This window comes from Arvicola amphibius, chromosome 5, assembly GCF_903992535.2.
Source record: "Arvicola amphibius chromosome 5, mArvAmp1.2, whole genome shotgun sequence".
NCBI lineage: Eukaryota > Metazoa > Chordata > Mammalia > Rodentia > Cricetidae > Arvicola > Arvicola amphibius.
Window position 1 is genome coordinate 98,658,820 of NC_052051.1, and position 21,325 is coordinate 98,680,144.

The following is a 21,325-nucleotide window of genomic DNA, read 5'->3' on the forward strand; positions in this document are numbered from 1 at the left end:
TAGTGCCAGTACTTAATAGCAACAGATAAAGCCAGGTAAGAAACTCTCTGTGAACCTTCCCTCCAGACAGACTTCAGAAAGTAGGTATTCTAGCCTGGAATAATATAACAGAGCATAGCTATCCTTCGAGTATTAAGAGATGTTTAAATTCAACACTGACAGAGCTCCCCTAAACAGGCTATGTGGACAGCAATACAAATAACAACTATAGTTGGTCCTCAAGTTGCTCTTCACTTAAGGAGCCATGCTTTCAAAAAGTGAAAACATTACTTTAAAGGTCAGGTGGTAACCTTTAATGATTCTCAAACTCTGGCTTCCTAAGATTCTGAATTATATTCTCTCCAATACCTCTGCCTTCTAAAAGTTCTCAAACTAAAGAATCAGACTGGCATTTCCTTTCAGAACCTTCGACAGCTCACTATGAATTGAACTTTTCAGTACTACCTTTATTTTGAGCATAGTCCTGAAAAAGAAAAAAGACCATAAAAAACAACAAATAAAACTGTTTTACATTCAGTCAGGTGGTGTGGGTTCTTTTATATCTAAAGATTCCCCCTCAAAATAATCTGAAAGAAAGTAGTATTACACTATATATCAAAATGAGTAAAATGGGCTTGAGAAATGGCTCACTACTTAAGAGCACTTACTGAGGCAGGATGATTAAAATCAAGACAGACAGCTGGGCTACATAACATGTTCACAGCCTGTCTGTACAATATGTCAAAAAAAAAAAAAGAAAAAAGAAAAAAGAAAAAGAAGGAAAGAAAGAAAACAAAAAGCCAGTCCTAGTGATTCATATCTCATAACCGAGATTAGGTGGATCTCTGGGAATTTAAGGCCAGCCCAATCTATACAACAGGTTCCAGGCCAGTTAGTTATACATAGTAAGACTCTGTTTCCACCCACCCCCAAAAAATAAAAGAAAAATCTACAAAAATACAACTTTTGTGGTTTCGATCAGTTTTTCAAATGTACCTGGTGTTGAATACTATTTTTCTGGAGATACTGACTCCAAGGATCTGGTATCTGTTCATCTGATGCTCGATTCGGTGCTCGAGAATTAATTTTAAGTAAATAGCAACCCTGAGTTCCATATTTCTGTTTCATTTCTTCATAAATTGATTCAGCTCTAAAGAAAAGAGAAAAAATTTGGTAATAACTTTAGACTTCAGACAGAATTTAGTAAACCTTAGACAACAGATCTTAATTTTTTATTTATTTCTCTTTATATTATTTTTATGCTTATTTCTGTAGGGAGGGAAATGACACATACAGCATTGCATATGTGGGCATCAGAGGACAACTCGCAGAGGCTGGCTCCCTCCCTCTACATGGTTCTTATGGATTGAACTCAGATCATCAGTCTTAGCATCAAGCACCTTTATCTACTGAGACATCTGGTGAATACTGACAACAGAGCTTATTTTATTTAGATTTTTAAAAATGTATGTAAGTCGCCGGGCGGTGGTGGCGCACGCCTTTAATCCCAGCACTCGGGAGGCAGAGGCAGGCGGATCTCTGTGAGTTCGAGGCCAGCCTGGTCTACAAGAGCTAGGTCCAGGACAGGCTCTAAAAGAGCTGCAGAGAAACCCTGTCTCGAAAAACCAAAAAACAAAAAACAAAAAAAAAGAAAAGAAAAATGTATGTAAGTCTGCATGGATTTGATGTGCACTATACCTGCATGCAAGAGCTCAAGGAGACTAGAAGAGGGTATCAGATCCCCTGGGGCCAAACTACAGGCAGTCTCAAGCTGCCACATGGGCGCGGGGACCTGGACCTGAGTCATCTGCAAGAGTGGCAAGTGCTCTCAACCATGAGCATCACTCCAGCCAACAACAGACATTTCAAATAATCCAAGAATAATGCCCCCCAAAAAGGCAAAACAGAAAATTAAAGATTATGAAAATTTAAACAAAAACTCATGATTCTAATCAAAACAGTAATATCTGTTGTATGGGCAATTCTAATGACCAAACTCATTTGGGGAAACTACAAAAAGCAAAACTAACTTTACAGCGCAGCCCATCTCGGAGCTTTCCACATTAGCTTCCGCAGAGACTGCCCATTTTCCGAGACACTTCAAACATACAGTTAACAGCTTTCTGTGAAGTAGGGAAACTCATTCTCAGAAAGCATAATTTGAGAGTATCTTTTAAAACCATTTATTAATAAATGAAAATGATAATACCAAAGAAACATTTATGACAGGAAGGAAAGGAAAGAACTATTTAGCAAAGCAGATGAAGCCCTCACTACACAGACCACCCTTCCTTCTTACAGAACTTAGAGAAGCTGAGCCTTGAGGTACTTCTCAGACTAAAAAATAAGAAAATAAATAAAAATTTAAATTTTGAAAAACATGTATGTTATCTTCAGCTACATACCAAGTTTGAGGCCAGCTTAAGCTACATGAAATATGCTTAAAAAAAGAAAAGAATAAGGAAAGGAGGGAGGAAAACAAAGAAAGAAAACTATTAAACATGTGCGCTATTGGTAGAGAAAATAAATTGAAATGTGACAACTTAAGAAGAAAATGGTACAACTGTGAGAAATGAAATTCTAGTTTCATTGGGTTCAATCTGCTTGTTTATTTATAATTTTTTATTTCTTCAAGGGTGAACATTGAACCCAGGGCCTCAAAAAGATAAACTCTATTACTCAGCTACATGTTTAGTCTCAAGTCTAGCTAAAATAAGTATTTTCAGTCACTTGGCTATCTTGGGAGAAGGGGACACCTGGAAAATCTGAAGACTTATTCATGACCAAATGATGATACTGTACAAATAAATACCCTAGCAAACAACAAAATCACATAATATCCTATTAAGGCTAGGTTAGTAAAACTTATAAAACAATGTATATAAATAAATACAGAACTATGCTCTAGTATCTATACACTTAAGTCAAACTCCTGCTCACTTTATTAATAATACTGCTAAAAAAAACTAAGAGCTGAGTTATTGAGATGACTTGTGAATAAATGTGCATGCTATTAATTCTGAAGACCTGGAACCTGAGTTCCGCCTCCTGGAAGAAAACCAGTCCCTGCAAGGTGTCATTTGACCTCCACCTGCAGGTTGTGATGCACACCCACACACATACACTAAACAAAATAAAAAAATTAAGAACCACTGGCATAATTATGAATGTCAATTGAACATCACAAAGCAATATGAATAAACCATGTTCAACTGACTCAATAAAAGTTTAATAGCCAGTTCACACTATTTTTTACTTATAACACTACTCTTTATCCAATGGGCTTTAGACATTTTTTAAATGCTAAAGATGAATACTCCACAAGAAGTATTTATTCTGTTTCTCAGTTTTAAGTTATTAGAAATTAGTTAGAGGCTAGGGTTATTGCTCAATGGTGGACTGTGCTCAGGAGGCACTAGACTTTACGCTCAATCTCACCTATCCAATTAATCAGTGATCACTTATGTTCAAAACAAGATTATAAATTATAGGTCCCAAATGGCAATGAAATATCAAACATAGCATACAACAAGATTAATCTGATCCATACCTTGAAACAAAAGGCAAAGTAAACTCCAAAGTCATAAACATAAAATTATTTTTATGCTTATATTCCAAGACTTCATTAAAGACCAGCAAGATAGTTCAAGAAGTAAAATCACTTGCTAGGGCTGGAGAGATGCCTCAGAGGTTAAGAGTACTGGTTGTTCTTCCCAAGTCCTGAGTTCAATTCCCAGCAACCAATAGGTGCTGCACAACCATCTATTATGAGATCTGGTGCCCCTTCTAGCATGTAAGCATACTTGCAGGCAGAAGACTATACATAACAAATAAATCTTTAAAAAAAAAAAGTACTTGCCACCAACAACCTAAATTCAATCCCCAGGTCCCTGTGGTGGAAGAAGAAAACCAACCCCTAAAAGAAGACATCTGACCTCCACATGGATGCCATAACACATGTGCGTATGCATGCAGGTACATAGACACACAAACCAATAAAAAAGTGATTCAGCTTAAAAGATAAAATAATTAAAATTTGAAAAGCAATGCTTACCTCTGCTCATCTCCTGAAGTTACATCATGCAAAAGCACATAATATTTAAGTGTATTTGGGATAAACCACTTAGGGTAGGAATAATCACTGTTGTGCTGAATTCGATGCTGTTCTTGTGACAACTTTGAAAACTGCTCCATAGGTTCAGCTTCACCAGATGATGCCACCAACATACCTTGTAATCATACTGTCAGGGAAATTATCACATCGCTCATTGATAAACATTGCCTCATTAATATAAATTTTAGGAGAAATTATCTGGCCAGGCCTCATATCACAGGCTTGTAATACCAGCTACTCGGGAGGGTTGAGGCTAGAAGGTTCCAAGTTAGAACTGTGATTGCATGACAGTGAATCCAAGGCCAGCCTGAGCATCTAAGGGAAACTCTTCCTCTGGCTTCCATGTGTACAAGCATACACACTTGCACACCCAGATAAGCATACACCACATGCACATGACATTCATACATGGATCTCAACTACCCAGATCAGAAAATAATTTTGAATGTGATATCATTACCAATAAAAAAAATTTCTCCATACTCTATAACTTCTCAAGTACTTTGTCTCTGTTTCTACAATTAACAAATTCCTGGCTTACAGATGACTTAAAGGATACATGCTAAATAGTGGTTCAGAAACTCATGATCTGATGCTGGCATGGACTGCAGAAATGTCTCTCTGTAAGACTCAAACCATGGAGTAGTAGCTAAAATTAACAAGATGCAAAATGGTTAGAATTCAGTAGAATCAGTTTATAAAATAAAGATAATAATTTCTAGTAATAAACAAGTACTTTTACCTGTTCTTTAAGATATATGATATAAAAGCAAACAGCACAATTTATTTGTGGATGCAGCATTTTATATAAATACATCAAGTCATTCACATATTTAGAGATATATAACATATGCAGCATGTCTATTTTAAGCTATTCATGCAAATCCATTTATATATGGTACTCAGGTCAACGAAAGCGTCACTCCTGGCTCACAGTGACTAGAACTAAGTTCTAGGTCCCATACCAGTTAGCTCACAGTCATAAGCAGACCCTACTCTAAGAGATCAAGCTGTACATCACTGGCTCTCCACCACGATGATCTTATCCCTCAGGACAAACTGGACAGCATGAGAAGGTAGTTGTGGTTCTCACAACAGAGAAGGAGACATGACTACTGGTGCCTACAGAAAGAGGTCAGAAAACCAAAGACATCTTACAGCGCACAGAGCAAAACAGCTCCAGACATACAGAGAATCACCTGGCTCAAACTGTCAAGATGGGTGACTGGCAAATTCTATAGCTTGACAACTTGAGTATGACTATAATAAAGCCTTTTAAAATTTTACATATTTTATCATTGTGTGCATGTGTTTGTATGTATGTGGAGGTCAGAGGACAACTTTCAGTTTGGTTCTGCTTACACCATGGGTTCTGGGACTGACCTCAGGTTGTCACACTTTCAGCAACAAGCACCTTTACTACTGAGTCATCTCGCTGACCCAACAAACCCTTTCTAAAGCGAATTTCAAAGGATAATTATTTTATAATCAAGTCAACTCTTTAGCGATTCACATTACATCTTTTAAAAAATCTGAACATACTAAGCTTAATTGGTCAAGGTAGTTTAAGCCTCTAATCATAGCACTCAAGAGACTAAGGCAGGAGAATTACAAATCTGACACCAGTCTGACAGTTGCATGAAAGAGAGAGAGAGAAGAGCAAGGCACAAAGGAAGAGTGCTAGATAGAGCTGGTTAGACAGGCATAATGGCATACGCCTGTAGTCCTAGCTAGCACCTGCGAGGTAGAAGCTGGAGGACCAGGCATAAATGACTAGAAAGGAAAAGGAAAAAAAATATGTGCTGACCAAATACCCTATCTCATCTGGTGCCAAATAAGCTTTTTGGTATTTGTTTTTTGTTTGTTTTGTTTTGTTTTGAGATATGATCTAACTATGTCACCCTACCTGGCCTTTGATTACCTGTGTAGACCATCTTCTGTACCAACAAGTCTGCCAAATATAATGGTATTTTTTGTTTGTTTTTTTACTGTGACCAGGTGTGGTGGCACACATCTTTAATCCCAGCACTGGGAAGGCAGATCTCTGTGAGTTCAAGGCCAGCCTGGTCTACCAAGCAGAATCCAGGACAACCAAGACTTACAAAGAGAGACCTGTCTCAAAAACAAACAAAACAAAAAAATACAACAAATGTCCTACAAGAAGTGATCATGTGTAGTGGTGGTGCACACCTTTAATACCAGTACTCAGGAAGCAGAGGCAGAGGTAGAGGCAGAGGCAGGCAGATTTCTGAGTTTGAGACCAACCTGGTCAACACAAGAGAGTTTCAGAACAGCCAGAGCTACAAAGAAAAACTCTGTCTTAGAATTTAAAAAAAAAAAAAAAAAGTTCACATTTGCAATATGGTTAGGAGGATAATTCCCAGCAATATTATAATCTTCATGGAAATGGAGAATGAAATGGCACAACTATATGTATTTGTCACAATAGGAAACTAATTTTCTCACCAACTAGAACATATTCTTCCCTCCAAATCAGTTAAAAACAATCTCCAGCTAAAAAATTCATTGATTTATTATCAATACCAAGAAAAGAGACCAAAAATTGTCATTAAGTAAAATATCTCATTGAAAATGGCTCATTTCACAGAAATGACTATATATATACAAATTTTGATTATTTTACCTTTATTGCCTTACTAATGTTAAAAAATTAACAAAATAAACAACAACAAAAGAAAAAACTGTATTCATATGAGAAAGTTTCTGTTTGGTAGTAGATCTTCTATGAACCAGGCCATACTATATTATCTGTATTAACTTGAATGTGATGGTAAATACCTGAACTCCTGGCAGCTACAAGGTAGAGGCAGGAAGATCAGGAGTTTGAGACCATCCTGGGCTATGATTCTATAATAAAGGGAAAAAAAATTTAAGAAAAAAAAAAGGCTAGAAGACCCTTATATCATCAGGACTAAACTATGATCCATTCATTAAATGGTATGCTACACAAGCTATGTGTGATCCATCCATTAAATGGTATATTATGTAGCTAAAAGAGAAAGAGGAAACTCCATATGGCTGTGAAGTAAAATCTCTAACAGCCAAAGCTAAACACAGAGGCTCATACTTGTAATTCTGAGGCAGCAAGAGCATGGCTATGAGTTCAATGCCAACCAAGGCTATAGAGTAAGATTGTGTCTCAAAAGAAATAAACAAGCAAACAAACAAAGCAAAGTAGCAACCAAAAGTATGCATTTTTATGTAAGAAAGGGAAAAATACATGAAAAGATACACACATGTTTATATTTTCAAAAACAAATAACAAAAAGATAAACCTAACACATGTGGGTTGTGGATATAGCTCTGTGGTAAGACACTTGCTAGCATGCATGAGGCCCTCGGCTGAATCCCAAGCACAATCACAAGAAAAAAAGCCTAATACAACTAATTATCTCTAGGAATAAAGAAAAGAGAATGGAAGAAAGGGATAGAGAGATATAGGAGAAGAGGAGAAGAAGAGAAGAGTAGGGGAGGGGAGAGGGAGAAGAAGAGGGAGAGGGGGGAGGGGCAGGGAGGCTAACTCAGCTTCTCAACTATGGGTTTTGATTCTGTGATAGGGGTCTCATAGCCCAGGCTGGCTTGAACTCACTGTGCAGCTAAGGGTGACTTTAAAGTCCTTGTGATTTGAATATAAAATGCCCCCATAGGCTCATGTATTTGAATATTTAGTCCCAGCTGGAGGCACTGTTTGGGAAAGTTATAGAACCTTTAGCTGGTGGAACCTTTCTGGAGGAAATACTTCCACTAGAGGTAGGATTTCAGGTGTTCTAGACTGGCCCTATTTCTTATTCTCATTCTACTTTGGTACTGCCAAAATAATGTGACTGGCTGGTTTTGAGGCCATTTCCTCCCCCAGAATAAATCCTTTCTCTTAACCAGAGCAACAGAAATGAAACTAACTGACACTTCTGGTCTTTGTTTCAACCTCCCAAGTGCTAGACCTGCAGGTGTATACCTCCACACACAGCTTTTCTGGCATTAAGGATTCAACTTAGACTGTCATACATGATAGATAAGCACTCTATCAGTGATCTATGCTCCCAATTGTGTTTCATAATTTAACCTCAGAACTTAATAAACATAAAAATTATACATAATTTTTAACTAAATAAAGAAAAGGGCAAGATACATACTTATAAGCACTGGAAATAGACACTAGACATTAAGCACAGGTGCATGATGCAAAGCAGAAATGGGTTTCCAACCTTCACACAGGTCACATTCAGGTGAACAAGTAAATTCTCCTCTCAGCTACATGTTTTTCTGAGGGGCTATGAAATGTGATTCCTTTGTCTTTAACTTGGTTAACTTCCAATAAACTATTTTTGCTATATTTTTCAAATTATGCTTTTTGTAGAAAGTGGAGAGAAATGGTACTTTTTAATTTTCGTGTTTAACACTAGACTAACACCTAATGACAATTTTCTCACCTTAAAAATGTTTCTACATAGCTTGGGATGAAAACTATTTTACTCCTATTCCTTGTTTTATTGACAAGTGAAACAGCAGTCATGATACTCTGTGAATGTTTCCTTCAAAAAGCCAAGCAAACACTTGTGTGGATGCAAGAGATAAGGAGCTTACAGCCATCCTTAGCTTCAAAGGGGAGTTGAAACTAGCATCTCTCTATACAATGCACTTTGCCAGCATGTTGTTCATTTTTATCAAAATTAACATGCAGTTCAAACTAGACTATTCCAGACAATGTATGGATTTAAGAAATAGATAATAGATGATGAATAAGTAAAAGTTTAAGAGAACCCTAAGACCACCTTCACATCACAGAAAATTAGAGATGCATTAACTAGCACAAATACGAAAAAGTAGTGGAAAAGAGATCAGTGGGCAATAGATAAGGAGTACCATGAGAACAATCTGGAAAAAGAGACCCATCACAAGAAATACCTGTATATAACGAGGATTCTTTCAATTCCATGACAGTGTCTTTCCAATTACTGTACCAAGGAACACTAGCTTTAACTGACCGATCTGATGAAGAAAATATGGCACTGTTAAGCCAGGCTTATGAGGAAAACACAACAGTTATAGCTTAAACAGAATGAGTGAAAAGTATGCCAACTCACTCTAACAGAAAACCTAAAGGCTAAGTTCTGGGCAGGACAGGCTCTAAAAAAGCTGCAGAGAAACCCTGTCTCGAAAAACAAAAAAAAAAAAAAAAAAAAAAAATAATCCCCAGAGTATCAATCTGTCATGATGAAATCTCATTCTAATTAATTCCATACTTCACTGTATCTCATTCCAAGGTTTCAGCGATAAAATGAGGCTCCGTGGTAGAGTGCTTATACTTAGCAAGGCCTGCGGTTCAGTTCCAGCAGCCAGATAAATAAACTGAAAAGAGTAATTTTGAAGTAATAGGAAAGAAGCTGAAGAAATCATTTTCTTTTGGTTTATATATACTAATAGTTGGGTTTTTCTAAAATTTGTCTCAACAGTTCAGTTACAGTAGTATCTCTGCCTGCTTTTATAAGCAAAGGACACACCCCCTCTAAATAGAAATGCAGGAAGGTCTCTGAGAACACAAGTAATGTAATTAGATAAGTTTCACAGTCAAATAACTACACTATTCCTATAAATAATCTAGAGAAAGCCATCTTAACAAGATACTTAAAATTAAATCTGCTCTATAGTAAACAAGTAGCAATTTAAAATTTTCATCTCTAAAGAAACTAAATGGCCAAGAATAAAAACTGACAACCAGATAATTCTGTCTACAAAGTCTCACCACAAAATGAAGAACCCGACTAATGAGTTTTCACTGTATCCAGTAAACATCTTAACACCTCAATGTGAAAGAGGAAGCAAGCTTTAACAGATGTGAGGAACTTTCAACATGAAAAGGACCAAACAGAAAAAGAATATGAATGAGAGAAAAGGTGCAGAATAAAAGAAAATTGAAAACTAAAAAGCCATTAACAATTAATTAAAATTAATCTATCAATATCCTGAGTTAAAATTAGAGAGAGAGAGAGAGAGAGAGAGAGAGAGAGAGAGAGAGAGAGAGAGAGAGAGAACCCAGAAATCAAATACATATCTTGGGGTGGGAGGTGGAGACTGGGTCTCACTATGTGGCCCTGTCTGTTCTGGAACTATGTAAACCAGGGTGTCCTTCAAACTCAAAACTCAGAGATCCTTAATCATCTGCTGCAATTAAGAGCATGGGCCACCACACCTGGTCTCAAAGAAATGCCTTTTTAAAAAAAGATAGCAAACATTAAAATGTCAATAAAAGAGCCAATATAAAGTAAAAAGGACAAAAATCTACAATATTCATAAGAATGATCAGAATACTGAATATCAATTCAAATTCTACAGCCAACTAAGAATAGCTCCAGGGAAAACACAAATGGAGAAATAAATAAAGAATATACTCAAGACTAACGACCGTGCGTGACCAGATGGTTATAGTTCCTCACTCCCCTAAGTGGCCCAATGTACATCACAAACAGCACAGCAAAGAGCCTCTTCTAAGTTACTTAAGGCTGAGAATAAGTAGGGTTCTTAAGAACAACTAAAAGCTAGAAGTATCAAATCTGAAGGAAAACATTTCTAACTGGTACAGGTAAACTATAAGTCAACCATAAAATACATTTTCATTAACTTTTCAGAAATTTTATCTTAAGGGGCTGGAAAGATGACGCCATGGTTAAGAGAATTAGCTTCTTTTCCAGAGGACCCAGGTTTTTCTGTTCTCAGCATCCACATGGTAGCTCACAACTATCTGTAACTCTAGTCCCAGAGGATTCGATGACCTCTTCTGCCTCCACAGGCACTGTACACATGTGGTGCACAGACATACATACATATAAAACACCCATAAAAAAATAAAAGCATTCTAAGAATTCTTTAATTACTTAAAAAATATATTTTAAATGTATTATCTTCTATACACTCTTCTCAGAAAGCTACTAGGGAAGAAAATGCTTTCTTCTTTTATAAGTTGCCTTGGTCATGCTGTTCTGTCACAGCAATAGAGAAGCAACTAACACACTTAGCAAGACCCTGTCTTAAAAAAAAAACCCACAAAACTATTTTTCATACATGATAGGCAATTCCTCTCTATATCCTCTTAGCACTTTAGCGTGGCAGATAGGCCATGTTACTACAATCATTTTTATAACATATTATAAATCAGAATGTAGTATGATTACTGATTAATAATGGCCTCTTTATTAGACTGTAAGTTTATAAGGCATGGCTTATACAACTCTATGTATCAGTGAAAATGGCATAGCAGGAAATCAATAAATTTGAAAACCAAAAATGTTAAGACCCTAGCTAAGCTTAGCAGTGCAGGCCTGTTGAGAGGTTGAGGCAAGAGGACTGTCACAAGTTCCAGGTCAACCAGGACCCTGTCTCGGAGGGGAGGGGAAAAGAGGACAGGAGATGGGGGAGGGAAGGGGAGGGAAGAAGAGATGAGAAAAAAAAAGAGAAACAAAAAAAGAGAAGAGAAAGACCTTATAACATAGATTCATAGAATCTGGAAAAGGTTCTACTCACCTAAAATTCTAGCATTTGAGAGGTAGAGCAGGAGGATCAAGGAGCTCAAGGGCATCCTTAGCTACACAGAAAGCTTGAAGCCTTAAGAAAGAAAGAACTGGGCATGACAGTACACACCTTTAATCTCAGCACTTGGGAAGAGGAGGCAGGTAAATTGCTGTAAGTTCCAGGCCATCTAGGGCTATACAATGAGACTGTGTCTCAAAAATTCAAAAATTAACAAACAAACAACGATAAAACCCTACCATTAAGGAGTCCAAACAGATGCTTGGTGGCACTGCCTTTAATCCCAGCATTCTGAAGGCTAAGGTAAGTGAATCTCTGTTCCAGGCCATTTAGGGCTACACAGTGAGACTATGTCTCAAAACAAAAAACAAAAAACAAAAACAAAACAAACAAAAAAAACCAAAAAACCCCAAAACAACAACAAAGGACAAACATGAGAGGAGGGTGGAGACCATCAAAGGATGGGAGAACAGGAACCAGGAAGAAGTCTAGTCAAGTCTTCAGAGAGTTTCAAACTCAGCAGCCTACCTCAATTACTCCATTAACTCCTATAAAGAGTAAGATACTAGCATCTGACTTATTGCCTTTCATACTTCAACACTGATGACAGGAAAACAAATCCTAAATTCTACCATTTCTCAGGAAAATACGCAAAATTTTTCCTCACATTAAAATATATTATGCCAGAAACTGATTAATCCTGTATTTAAAAATTCAAACTCATTTGGCTGGTATAGCTCACTAGTGATTGACTAACATGTTTAAGCCCTCGGTCAAATCCTAACACTATAAAATAAAAAAGATAAAATGAAATTATCAGAATGATCTATGTTGCTGAAATTAAAATTAATAGTAAAGAAAAATATGGCAGACTAAAAGACAGTAATTCTACACATATTTCTAAGCATACATACTTATAGATTAATAACCATGGTGACTTAGAACCTGTCATTAAGTTCTCTGTATACGGCAACAAGATCTGGTTTACTTCCACTACCGTACTACTGTTACCATTAATGTATGGTGTGCGACCACAGCACCTACGTCAGAGAATGCTGTAATGTCGATTCTCTCCTACCACATTCCCATGAGTTCTAGGCCTCAAACTCTAGTCATCAGGCTTGCATGGCAAACACCATACCAGCTGAGCCATCTCACTGGCACAGGAAGATCTTTAGCTACACAGTTAGGAAGCATACAAGTGTCAAAGTAAATTAAACCCACCTGCTGTTTTTAAGCAGATGAGAGATTGTAATTAGATTAACATACTTTTAATGTTTTCCTTTTAAGAGTTCACCTGATGTATTTTTAATAAGTAAAGACTTTCAGATACTGGAAAAGAATCACATCAAAGTTTTAGTCACTGTGCATATTAATGTATTATTTTCCTTATCAGTCTTATCACGAAAACATTTACTACCTAAACCAGTATAAGCACTTATAAAACATCTATTTTATAAACATTTCCACTTAACACTAAGCAAGATTAACATGCCTTTCATTTAATAACTATCAAATCATAAAAAAATCCTGTCATCTATTACTAGTTTCAGCATGAAACACTGATTACCCTAGGTTATTTACTACAGGTGCTAGAATCAAATAAGTTCCTGGGCATGTCTTTCAGCACTCTGTAGGCCCAGCTCTAGCACCCTGTAGCCCTAAAGCACTGGATGAGAAGTCACCAAGACTGAGAATTATTTTTCTAACAAAAAAATTTTAGTTTAAAAAAATAACAACAACACTTGTTACATACCACTGATGTTAAGGTCATAATCTCCTGCTGTAATCACATTAGCGACTGATCCTTCTGCAGGCTGGCTTCCAGAAACGACATCATTCAAAAGCTTCCCGATGGCTCCCGGCTGAGGTGGCTGTGTGACAATGTTGCTTACCGCTATCTTCAAATTTTTAATTATATGCAGCTGATTATTAGGATCTCTCATGTGAACTTTTAAAAAAAAAGAAACTTTAAGTTAACTTGGTATAATGTATAATAAATCAAAATTGGGTTAATGCTTTTCAAACATGAAAGAATCTCAAATCAGAAGCTAAGAATTAAAAGAATATTCTCCCAGAATACAAGTGGTTTACATTTTTCCTTACAAACCAAAAGAAATACCTAACCTATTAATTATAAACTCCCTCTTAGCCAGTCATAGTGGCACATAATCCCAGCACCTGGAAAGTAGAAACAGGAAGATCAGGAGTTCAAGGCCAGCCTGGGCTACATGAGACTCTGTCTCAAAGGGGAAAAAATATTCCTTCCTCTCACACAATGCTACAGGTCACAATTTCCTTATAGGTCCGGTTTCCCCTACACTTAGAGTTGTCCAAAACCACCACCCATAAAGTGCCTAGTCACTTTTCTGGCTTTTGGAGGCAGGATCTTTGTATGATGCATGGGTGGCCTTGAACATACAGTGATCCCCCTGCCTCAGCCTGCTGGGATTATAGGTATGTGCCACCATGCCTGGCTAACAACAAGCATTTGTATGTCTAGGCTTATTTATAATTTAATCAGTTACAAACTACATTTCTTAAATTTCCTGGGCTTCCTCAGACACTTCTAAAATTTTAAAATAAAAACATAAAGCTCATCCAGATGTAGAAAACATATCCACAATCCCAGTATTTGGGAGATATAAGCAAAAGGATTATTTTGAGTTCCAAGGCAGCTTGGCCTACAAACCATGTTCCAAGCAAGCCAGGGTCACACAGTGAGGTATACATTTCAGAGGTAGAAAAAAAAGAACTATAAGATATTAAAGTATTATGCAGGTATTACGGCTCATAACTGTAATTCAATTACACATGCAACTCAGGCCAAAGGAATGCCTTGCTATATAAGATTAAAGCCAGTCTAGATTACAAAATAGGGCAGCAGCATTGCCTCAACAAAAATAGATAACAGTAATAAAATAAAATACTAAAATAACATGTGTAAGGAATATTAGCATGTGTATTCTGAATAACCTATGTGGGATAGTAGCCAACTCAATAAAGATCTGATGACCTGAACTGAATCTCCAAAGTCCCAGACGGGAAGAGAGACCCAAGTACTGAAGTTGTCATGGCATACACCATGGCATGCTCATACTCATACTCACACTCACACACATCATACACACATACACAATGATGGAAAAATAATTTAAAGCATATGTGCAAAACGTATACACAGTAGCTGATCTGATTGTGTAAAGATTAAACAAACCAAGAGAAAGAAAGAATATTCCAATCTAACTTACAATAATTTTAAAGAGAAAGAAGAAAAATCAAGCACAGGCCTGAGGAATGCAGTTTGGATCTCCAGAACCCACATAAAACCAGACACACAAGTCCATGTGTCTATAATCCCAGGACTCCCACAAAGACAGGAGTGGTGGAAACAAGAGGATCCTGGGATACTCACAGGTCAGCTAGCATAGCATATGCAGGGGCAAACAAGAACACCCTTGTTCAAGCAAGGTGGAAGGCAAGGACAAACACTGAAAGTTTTACTCTGCACGCACGCACGCACACACACACACTGTGGACACACACATGCACACGTACACACAAAAAAATTTTAAAAAGATACAGTTGGGATTTTGTAGCTGAATAGGAGATGAATAGTTATTGTATTCTATGCATTCATCTATGATTGTTTTCTCATTTAAATACACACAGACCTCCCTCAGTAATTAAAACTTCCAAACTGCATAATTATGACACAAAAAAGAAGGGAAAAAGGGAAAGAGAAAAAACAAAGGAAAAGAGAACTGCAAGTACTATGATATACCTCTAAAACCTTTAGAAACATATTTTGCAAGTATTTTCCTTAAGGTTATTCCATAACTGACAAACACTATAAGCAGCAAAAATGTAAGGCTGGGAACAGTGCGATAGCAAGCTTTCCTAGCATACTCCAGGTCCCGGGTTCACACTAGAAACATCTTAGAAATTAATAACCTAGTTACATCAACATAGGAGTAGTTGTGAGGGTTAATACTGTCAACTTGACAGGATCTAGAGTCACCAGAAGACAAACCTGAGTACGCCTGATTCTCGATTGGAGAGTCTACATTGGATTCAGGAATGTGAGAAGACCCATCCTGAATATGGACTGCATCAAACCATGGGCTCAGATCCTAAGCTGAATAAAAAAGAGAAAGTGAGGAAGTGGGCTGACCACGTCCATTCATTTATCTTTCTGGTGACTATGGATATGAAGCGACCAGACAGCCTCCTTCCTGTTCCTGCTGTCATGTCTTCCAATATGAACTAATCCCTCTAAAGTCAGCCAAAAATAAACTTTCCCTCCTTTATATTTTTCTCAGGTATTTTGTCATTGCATTGAAAAGAGTGACTAATACAGAATTGATAGCAGAAGTGGAACTGCTGTAGTGAAACACCTAATCATGTAATCCTCAGGCCTCTGAGACGTATTCATAAGAATGGCAAAGGGCTTAGAACTCTGAGGGGGGTGGTGGTGCACGCCTTTAACCCCAGCACTTAGGAGGCAGAAGCAGACAGATTTCTGTGAGTTCAAGACCAGCCTAGTCTACAGAGCTAGTTCCAAGACAGCTAGGACTGTTACACAGAGAAATCCTGTCAAAAAAAAAAAAAAAAAAAAAAAAGCCCAAGAATAACAGGCCATTCTGGTAGGAATTTGTGAAATCAGACTGCCAAGAAAAACAGTAGCAGTGGAGGCCTTGCTTATGGGTCTTCAAAGAGGAACAGGGTAAAAGCCATTAATGTTATATTCTGACAAAGAGTCTGGCTGCCTCTACCTATGTTCTGAGAACTTTGGTGGGGCTGAATTCAAAGGTAATGAACTACTTTGGTTGGCTGGGGAAATACATCCGGGTTGTGTCTTGATTACTGCTTTTACCCAGGTCTATAGTGAGAGAGAACAAGTGATGCAAAACAGGAAGAAGACATGCCATTTGTTGGGAGAAGGGAGTTTAGTACTGAAGACAAGGGGCCAACAAGATGATTGGGCAGGTAAAGGCATTTGCTGCTAAGCCACAGACTGGAGTTTGATCACTGGATTCTACATATTGGAAGGAGAGAACCAACTTCTTCCACAAGTTCCTCTGACCTCTACATGAGCACCTACACACATACACACTGATGTAGGATGTCCCTCTATGTGTTGCTGTTATTGGTTGATGAATAAAGCTGTTTCAGCCAATGGCTTAGCAGAGTACAGCCAAGTGGAAAATTCAAACAGAGATACATATAGTGAGAGTAGGGGGAGTCAAAGAGACACCATGTAGCTGCTAAGGAGAAAGACACCCAAGACTTTACCCAGTAGTCCACAGCCTTGTGGCAATACACAGATGAACAGAAATGGGTTAATTTATGAGAGCTAGTTAATAATATGCTTGAGCCATTGGCCAAACAGTTTGTAATTAATATAGTTTTGTGTGATTATTTGGGAAACAAACAAGCAGTCTCTGTTTACAAAATGGCACCCAATGTAGGGCAACTACATCCACATAAAACCTGAGAAAACTTGGGAAGGAATACTTTTTTTTATTATTTTAAAAAAGAAAACAAACTATCTTTTTTCATTATACATACCAATCCAAGTTCCCACTCCCTCTCCTCCTCTCATTCCCTCCACTTACTACCCTCACCCCACCCCCCATCCACTCCTCTGAGAGGGTAAGGCACATTGCTTTGGGGAAGGCCCAAGGCCCTCCCTACTATATCTAGGTTGAGCAAGGGTATCCATCCAAAGAGAATAGGTTCCCCAAAAAAAACAGTATAAGCAGTAGGGATAAATCCTGGTGCCACTGCCAGTGGACCCTCAGTCTGTCCCAGCCATGCAACTGTCAACCACATTCAGAGGGACTAGTTTGGTTCTATGCTTGTTCCTTCTCAGTCCAGCTGGTGTTGATTAGCTTTGGGAAGGAATTTTAGACGCAAAAGAACAGAGTTAGGCATGGCTTCTTGGTAGCAACATCTTCTTGGGTGGGCTCTGTTTGCTAGAGGCAAGAAGAGGCAAAATTCCTTTAATAGAAGGCTCCCTGACTCAACATAAGCAGCAAAAACTATACGGCTCCTTTAAGAGTCAGCTTCCTGGTTCTTGCTGATCCCGTTATGGAGCACTTAAATGGGGTCTATGGGCAGCATGTTACAATTTGCTTAATGGCAACACATAGAACTGCTGCATCACTGGAGCTGGGGCGGTGAACATGGCTAGCAGAGGCAGTGAAGATACCCCATGTTTGATGTCTGCCAGCTATTATGGGCCTGTTAGGCTGAAGATGGGTGCTCCAACGTTACAAAAGAACTTTGGGTAACTGCTCAGGCACCAAGATACCTCTGTCAATTCTAGAGTTTTGGAAGTTGCTTACAATGCACTCCCTGTTTACTTAAGCAATATTATATCCTTCTAGGGTCTTTGAAGACTGAGAGTTATAGTTTTTCCTTAGTTACAATAAAGGATAAATTAGATATGAAACTTTAAGAGTCAAAAGAAATACTGTAACTATAATTCTTGCTTGATAACTGTTTTGTATATATATATATGTATATATAATTTTACTATGTTAAAGTTAAAACCTTCCTTTTTAATTAGACAGAAAAGGGGAGATTATATGGAATGTCCTTCTGTATATGTGTTGCTTTTATTGGTTGATGAATAAAGCTGTTTTGGCCAATGGCTTAGCAGAGTACAGCCAAGTGGGAAACCTGAACAGAAATATGTGTGTGTGTGTGTGTGTGGTATGTATGTATGTATACATATATATATATATATATATATATATATATATATAGAGAGAGAGAGAGAGAGAGAGAGAGAGAGACACCATGTAGCTGCTGAAGGAGAAAGACCCAAAACTTTACCCAATAAGCCACAGCCTTGTGGTAGTATGCAAATTAATAGAAATGGGTTAATTTAAGATATGAGAGCTAGCTAGATATATGCTTGAGCCATTGGCCAAACAGTGTTGTAATTAATACAGTTTTGTGTATTAATTACACAAATAATTAATTCAGGTAATTCAGGTCTGGGCAGCCAGGAAACGACATATACAATACATACAATATATAAGACACAAACAATAAAATACTTAAGTATAAAAAAATAAGTTATAGACAAGCCTTGTTAGTGAGAAAAGAGATGTAATTATTAAAGAGATTGGCACAATTCCAGAGAAACCTATTTTAAATTGAAACAACAGGAAAAGTGTCCAGAGAGCAAGACTCCATCCTTTTAGTACAATATCTTGTGAAAATCCAAATTCCCTTACAGGAGTCTAAACAGAATGCTACTAAATGGGTGCCCTGCTCAAAAACAACTAATCTTGGAAGGCACAGAGAACAATTCAACTGTAGTCCAAGGGACCTAAGCTACATCTCAAGCTGGTAATGCTTAGCATCATACACTTGGTACTAGTTTTACAGGCATGGGAGTTGCAAGAGTGAAGGGCACAGGCCAAGGTTCTAAAGCACCACTGAGGCACAGCAATGTGCGGCAGGGTTTGATTCCCTGCTAAGAGAGCCTATGAGACCACAATGTGAAGCTCGGAAGGTGAAGCCTCAGCAACACTGGGAGACCCTGGGATGCCACACAAAGGCCAGGGCAATGGGATATCTGCTGAGGAAAGCTACAGGAATGGAGTGAAACCGGTTTGAGAGACTGTATGTGTTGCAGTTGGCGAACCAGGAAGGGTGGAGATATCCAAGCCATCTGGAGCACAGTTCCAGATACCCAACAAAGAGCTGTAGGACTGATGTCTGCCCCACTGGGTTTCAGTCTTGCCTTGGTACAAACTGTCCTTGCTATACCTTCATTCTTCCCTTTAGAAACAGGAATATTTGTGTCATCCCAGATTGAAGTATGTTATCTGGTTGCTGTTTTTGTAATTTATTTTATAGGGGCTCATTGTGAAGACAACATCAGACTGATCAGAAGAAATTTGCACTTAACTTCAGAATAGTATTGTACTGTTAAAAACTATACAGACTTTTTAATTTAGACTGAAATTTGCATTTTCCATCATGAAGTATTTTTACATGCCTACAGTGACAAAGGATAGATTATGGCTTAAAAGTGGCATATGGGGGGGTTGCTGGAGAAATGGCTCAATGGTTAAGAGCACTAATTGTCTGAGTTTGATGGCCAGCATCTATGTGGAGACCCACAACCATTTGTAACTTCAGTCTCACATGATCAGACGGCCTCTTCTGACCTCTGAAGATACTGTACGTACCTATGTGTGCATAGACACACTTAGAGGCCAGCAGTCATAAACATAAGATAAAGATTAAAATACTTAAAAGTGATATCTTTGGGTATCAAGTTGAAAAGGGAAAGATGTGTGGTGATCAATATTTATAGTCAACTTGACAGGATCTAGAATCATCTAGGAGACAAACATCTGGGCCTGACTATGAGGGAGTTTACAGACTGGATTAACTAAGGAGGAAAACCCACTCTGAATATGGGTGGCACCATCCCATGGACTAGGGCCTCAGAAATCAATGAAAAAAGGAAGGGAGCTGAGCTCCTGACATGCATCTCTGCTTTCTCAGCACAGATGTAGTATGAGCAGCTCTGTGTACTCCTGCTGCCTTTCCCACCATGGCAGGCTGCAGCCTAAAGTCAGAATGCCCTAGTTGTTTGTGTCAGGTATTTTGTCACAACAGGAAAGTAATGAAAATATTGCTAGGATGAAATACTTCAGGTTTGGGGTACAGGTCACCCATAAAGATTCTGGCCCCTGAATATCAAAAGAAAAAGGAAAGCTTACAAGAAAAGGAAATTTAATTTTAAAAATGAATATAATGGTTCTAACAGCAAAGGAAAATGTAGTGGTGCACACCTATAATTCCACTTGGGAAGTGGAGGCAAAAGGATCAGAAGTTCAAGGCCAGCCAGACCTAAACAAGAACACATCTAGAAAGAAGCAGGGAGGTGATGAGGATGAGGAAGAAGAGGAAGAGAAAAAGATGGGAAATGGAAAGAAAACAAATTAGAGAAGCTAACTTTCAAAGACATTTCCTAAACTGATCTGCCAAACTTTCCTAGTCCAAGCAGAAAACTATTGAAGATTTATAGAAGAATTACATTCTACTATTTTTAATCACTTAAATAAATTTAACCCATTTCAACATACTAGTACACATACTTCCAAAACTAATTTATCCATTGATGTGAAATTTTCTTAAAACACGTCTAAAATGATACAATGAAATACTACTTAGAATTATTAGATAACTATCATTAAACAAACAGTAAGGCATGACTAACTCTATGAAGCAGACCGCCAATACAAATCTCCGAAAAATATTAGGGGACTGAGGATACTGCTCAGTAGTACATAAATTTTGTGTTTTTCTTTTATGGTGGTGAAGACAAACATGGGGCTTTATTCATGCTAGATAAGCACTCTAACTGAACCACATCCCTAGCCCTCTTGTTTCGTTTGGTTTGCTTTATACCTTTTTTTTTGCATTGAAAATACATTTTTTTTTTTGGGCATGTGATGATGGCACATGCCTTTAACCCCAGTACTCAGAAGGCAGAGGCAGGCAGATCTCTGTAAGTTCAAGGCCAGCCTGGTCTACAAGTTGAGTTCCAGAATGGGCTCCAAAGCTAAAGAGAAATCCTGCCTTGAAAAAACCAACACCTTGTCACCCCCAAAAAAGAAAATACATTTTTCATATAGTATATTCTGATTATAG

At 37.8% G+C, this 21,325-nt stretch overlaps 1 protein-coding gene across 4 annotated transcripts in view; it reads right to left on the reverse strand.

The window, feature by feature from the left end:
• Trappc8 (trafficking protein particle complex subunit 8) overlaps positions 1 to 21,325 on the reverse strand; it is a 76,764-nt gene that overhangs the window by 51,097 nt on the left and 4,342 nt on the right. For 2 of the 4 annotated variants that reach the window (XM_038330086.2, XM_038330085.2), the window contains exons 2-6: positions 13,395 to 13,589; positions 9,020 to 9,103; positions 4,653 to 4,742; positions 4,034 to 4,208; positions 976 to 1,129 (exon numbers count right to left, since the gene is read on the reverse strand). In XM_038330086.2, coding sequence (XP_038186014.1) covers positions 976 to 1,129; positions 4,034 to 4,208; positions 4,653 to 4,742; positions 9,020 to 9,103; positions 13,395 to 13,589 — 698 coding nt within the window. The remainder of the gene's footprint in view (positions 1 to 975; positions 1,130 to 4,033; positions 4,209 to 4,652; positions 4,743 to 9,019; positions 9,104 to 13,394; positions 13,590 to 21,325) is intronic. The other 2 variants (XM_038330088.2, XM_038330087.2) reach the window with 1 other exon arrangement.